This window comes from Condylura cristata, unplaced genomic scaffold (assembly GCF_000260355.1).
Source record: "Condylura cristata isolate star-nosed mole 26May11 unplaced genomic scaffold, ConCri1.0 scaffold00032, whole genome shotgun sequence".
In the NCBI taxonomy this organism is placed as follows: domain Eukaryota; kingdom Metazoa; phylum Chordata; class Mammalia; order Eulipotyphla; family Talpidae; genus Condylura; species Condylura cristata.
In genome coordinates, this window is record NW_004567133.1 from 8,790,608 (window position 1) to 8,795,363 (window position 4,756).

The 4,756-nt window shown below is 46.2% G+C and overlaps 1 protein-coding gene across 1 annotated transcript in view; it reads left to right on the forward strand.

Annotated features, from left to right (window-relative positions):
* The first annotated feature begins 4,611 nt into the window (after positions 1-4,611).
* The window catches only part of USP31 (ubiquitin specific peptidase 31), a 72,057-nt gene continuing 71,912 nt past the window's right edge, over positions 4,612-4,756 (forward strand). Inside the window, exon 1 of the mRNA XM_004692071.2 lies at positions 4,612-4,753. Coding sequence (XP_004692128.2) covers positions 4,612-4,753 — 142 coding nt within the window. The remainder of the gene's footprint in view (positions 4,754-4,756) is intronic.

The window sequence follows — 4,756 nt, forward strand, 5'->3', positions numbered from 1 at the left end:
GAAAATAACAAAAATAATGAACAACCATATACCCGAGACATTTTGTGGGGGTGGAGTGGGGAATGGGATCAAAAATGGGGGGGGGGAAGGGAGGGAAATGCAACGGACTATGGTGATGGCACACGGGTGACATGGTGATGGGAAACCCGTGGAGATTACAATCGAGATGGAAAAAAAATGTGCAAAATGATGTAAAAATAAACTTTTGTAATAAATTAAAAAAAAAATGGTGCTGAGATGGCCGGCCAGCCATTTAGAGTGGGGAAAAAGGAAGATCCCTACCTCATTTATTTAACAAAAATAGATTCCTGATGGAGCCAGCCTTCAGAGGAAGAAAAAGAAATAAGGAAGAAACCACTATAGCAGCAAATGGAAATATATAAAAATTCTTAGGCTCCTGGAATTGGAAAGTGATAGCTAAGCATGTAAAAAGGAAAGCGAGAAGTCTATGCACAAAAATCAATCTATCAAATAATCAAAGTTATTTGATATGAAAATATTGTCAATCTGGTGAAAGGTAAATGCCAACTGGAATGGTGCAGAACAAGAAATCACAGAGCTCATGTTCAAAGTACTATTTGCCAACATTTATAAATGGGACACCCCAAAGGAAAATGATCACATGAGGCACACAGGCCAATCATTCCAGTAAGAAGCACAAATTGTTAATAAAAAAATATATTACTAGTTACTTTCTTTTTCCTGATTGCCAACAACAGAAGCTGGAACTGGTTAGTTTCAGCAATAAAGGGATTTATAGGGAGCCTATTGGGTTAGTTCACAGAATAAATAGAGCTGGAGAAACAGGATTGGGCAGAAACCCGGGAGGGAGACACCAGTAAGAACTTGGCAAGAGCAGCCAGCTGGTATTCACTGCCGCTCCAGGACCCTCACTGCCACCGCCTGTCTCTCACTGACACCGCTGGACACTCACTGCCATAGCTGGACCCTCACTGCCACCGCCTGTCTCTCACTGACACCGCTGGACACTCACTGCCGCTCCAGGACCCTCACTGCCACCGCCTGTCTCTCACTGACACCGCTGGACACTCACTGCCATAGCTGGACCCTCACTGCCACCGCCTGTCTCTCACTGACACCGCTGGACACTCACTGCCATAGCTGGACCCTCACTGCCACCACCAGACCCTCACTGCCAAACCGCTGAAAACAGACCCGCTGCTTCACTCGATATCTGTGTTATCCCCAACTGTCCTCGAATCAGTAATTCTAGAGCCGTGACCAGGTGGGAGCCTCTGAATGGTCTCTCTTCAGTTATCTGCCTGGGCCTTTGCCTTTCGGGTGGAAAGGTGCATACTTTCCATCTGCCCAGTTTTTGTAACAGGAGATTGAGTTAGTCTGCCTAATTTGGTATCCCAAATAGGAAGTTTATTTAAGATGTTGGATAACAGAGACTGGCCCATGATATTCAAATCCGCTCATTCAAATGCCAGCACATTAACAGGTCATCACATGTTTCAATGTGGATAAGACTGAGAAACTCAACACTATCTTGGCATTGGGCAATGTGCATTTCCTATTCTTTCCTGGCATTTCTGGAGGTCACCCTGACAATAGGTGTCAAATAGGACATGTGCATACCCTTTATTCAAGGTGTCAGCTTAAGGGAAGAGTTGCAGGTGAGGGCCTAGTGTAGACCATAATGCTAGTCAGTGTGCTGTTCTTACTAATTTGTGCTTTCCTAGCTTGGGGCTAGGGGATTCCATAATGCTGAATTATATATGAGGACTGAGGAAGATCAAGAATTGTTCCTTACCAGACTCTGGTGACCGAGAAGCCACCCTCCTGATTATAGGCTGGTGGAAGTAGCACCTACGCAGAACTGGGCTAGATCAGGGTGTGATGTTCAAAGGGAGTCAGAGGAATGTGATCTGTCTCCCTCCATTTAGCACCACCCTCCCTAAATCAAGGGAGTCAGATCTGATGACAGGCTCAGCTCTAATTTTTCTTTTTTTTTTAACATGTATTTATTTATGCATACAGAACTGGGGTATAGGCTAGAGGTGCAGGTGTGTTGAGAGTATTCACCAGAGACAGAGGGGGCAGCAGAACAGGCAGATTGATGAAGGACACTACTGAGGGGAGCAGCGGGCGGGTCAGGAGATGTCTGCTGCGCCATGTGGGTGACCTCTGGGGCGGAGATCAAACTGGCACTGAAACGGCTGTGGCTGGCTTGCAGTGGTATGTCCTAACCCACTGCACCATCAGGGAGGGTCACAACCCTAATTTTTCTGAAGCACAAGACAACAGTGAGATTCCAAATATTAGCTTGGACTAGTAGTGGAAAGGCTGAGGATTACTTACAGCAGTTAGGAGGAAATCAGATCTCGACCAATTCTACATCTGACTAGGTTTTGAATTTCCCAGTCCTAATTAAAATTCATTATCTTAGTTTGGGTTTCCCTTCAATCAGAGCCTGAGACAGGATCTAAGTACAGGTAGTTTAGTTGGAAGATGATTCTGGAAGCAGGCAGGAGAAAGTAGGAGGGCTGAGACAGGAAAGAAGGGAAATTTACAAAGAGGTATGCTATTCAATGGTTACCAGAAAGCAGAGCTCAGACCTTTTGGGGACTCTGAAGAATCTGTTGGTTATGCTACAGACTTGTCCATGCAAAGATTAGGAAGCTAGGGTGTTTATCTACTGACTGATATTTCCACTGGTTTCTGATTGGAAATTCAGTTAGTTCAGTTCCACTTCGTGAGCTCCCAGGTTTTGGAGAAACTCTCAGGCAAGAAAGCAGAGAGATAAACAGCTTGATGTGGGGGCTGTCACAAGCAGTGGCTTACTGCTATGGCTGCAGCTGGAGAGGAGCTCAGCATAAGACTTGGGGGATGAACGAGCATAAGACATGGGGGTTGAAGAACTTTTGTTATGCTTAATTGTCTTCTAAAGTAATTTATGTATTCATTCAACCATTTATTAGAATCATAGTTGGTGCTGGATATCCATGATGAGCAAAACAGAGTCACCATTTTAAGAGCTGCCTTTATTTATTTATTTATTTATTTATTTTTGCAGATTTTCAGCAAACTTCACTGGTGCTATGCACACCTAAATACAAAGTGAAGACGCGCAAAACAAACAACAAAAATTAAGCTTGTTGGGAAGCTAACTTTGAGCTGGTTTGACATCTAGAGAATCCACAGCCTAAACACCCCTCTTACTGCCATAAACAAACAAACAAGTTTTCACATCATGGCTAGATGACATTTCACTAAATTGCCTGAAATGCCACCAAAAGTCATTCCTTTTTTTGTGCCTCCTCCACAATTTTTATATTTAAAAAATGCAAACATATCTTGCAAGGATGGAGGTACATTAGTATCAACTATCAGTTTGCTTTCTTTTGATGTCCAAATGAATTCAAGGTGCAGTTAGGAATGCATATCTCAACTTGGAGGTGGGAATGGAGGTAATTTGAGGGCTAACAGAGGAAGGGGGGGCGGTGGACACCTTAAGTCCTGCATACTATGGGGTGGGAGGCCAGCTGCAGAGGTCATTTACCTTGAAATGCGATTTAAGATGGGCTTTGTGTTTTTTTAAAAACAGAGGAAGGGCCCTTCCCTGATTTCTCTTCTGCAACAACCAGGACTAGGCAAAGTAAGGGGCAGCAAAGAGGAAAATCCTCAAAGAGGTAGTTTTTGGCTGAGTACAGTACAAAGATATGCTTTCCCCCCCATGCACTACTTTTTTCCTGTTAATTGGACCAACATTTAAAAATAGGATTTCCACTTTCTCCTAACATATCAGATGATCTGGCGACACTGAGCTCTCGTTTCCACAGGAAACATTTGTCTGGGGCTCAGCGGCAGCTACCTCCTTTAGAAGGATGTTGGTTTGCAGTTGGCCATAGTCCATACCATTCCTTATATTGTTCCCAATTCTGAGAGCTAAATTATTTGAAGTACGACTAGGTCGGAATGATGATGAAAACACCAAGACTCTTCACATGCTGACACGGGAACCCCCGTGATACCAGTAGGTTAATGGCCTCTTGTTGAGAGGTCAAGCCCGGGGGCTTCGAAACAAATTTGGGTTGGAATCTGATGAGTAATACCATTTTCAAACATCGAGGACTAAAGATGTTGCAAGCTCAGCACAATGCTTGGAACTTAGCGGTTATTAGCAGCATCCACACGAGTGGAAGCTGCAGGGAGAGCGGGCAGAAATCATGTTAGTTTCTTACTCCAGCGCCCAGAACGGGGCCTGGCACAGAAAAGCAACTCTTTGACGAATGATGACTGAATGATGGTAGAGTTTAGCGGGATGTTAAAGGCTGGTCTGAAAAGGAAGGCAATTTTAATAATACCATTTCACCAGGACTGCAAGGTTAGGCCTCCAAGACGTGCCAGGCTCTGTGGCAGCTACTGGGAGGCCAGCTCCCGGTCCCTCGGGAGCCAGGCCGGGCCGGGTTGCACAGGACTGGTCAGAGTCATGCCCATCATTTTTTCCAGGGAGGCAACCCGATTCCAGCACTTCCGAAGGCCTCCGCCATCAGAGCAGCGAAGACCACCTCCCACTGCGAGACCCGGCTGACCCGGCGGGAGCCCGGCGCTTTCGCCCACTCCGGGTCCATGCCCATACTAGACATGGCCCCCACCGGGCTTCATGCCGCAGAACCGCACCCGGGGCCGCGAGTCATCGCGTCTGGACGGAGAGGCGGCTTCGCGCCCACAGTCAACATGGCGGCCACGGTGGCTTCAGCGCGAGGCGGGCGGCGCCGGGAGGCGGGTC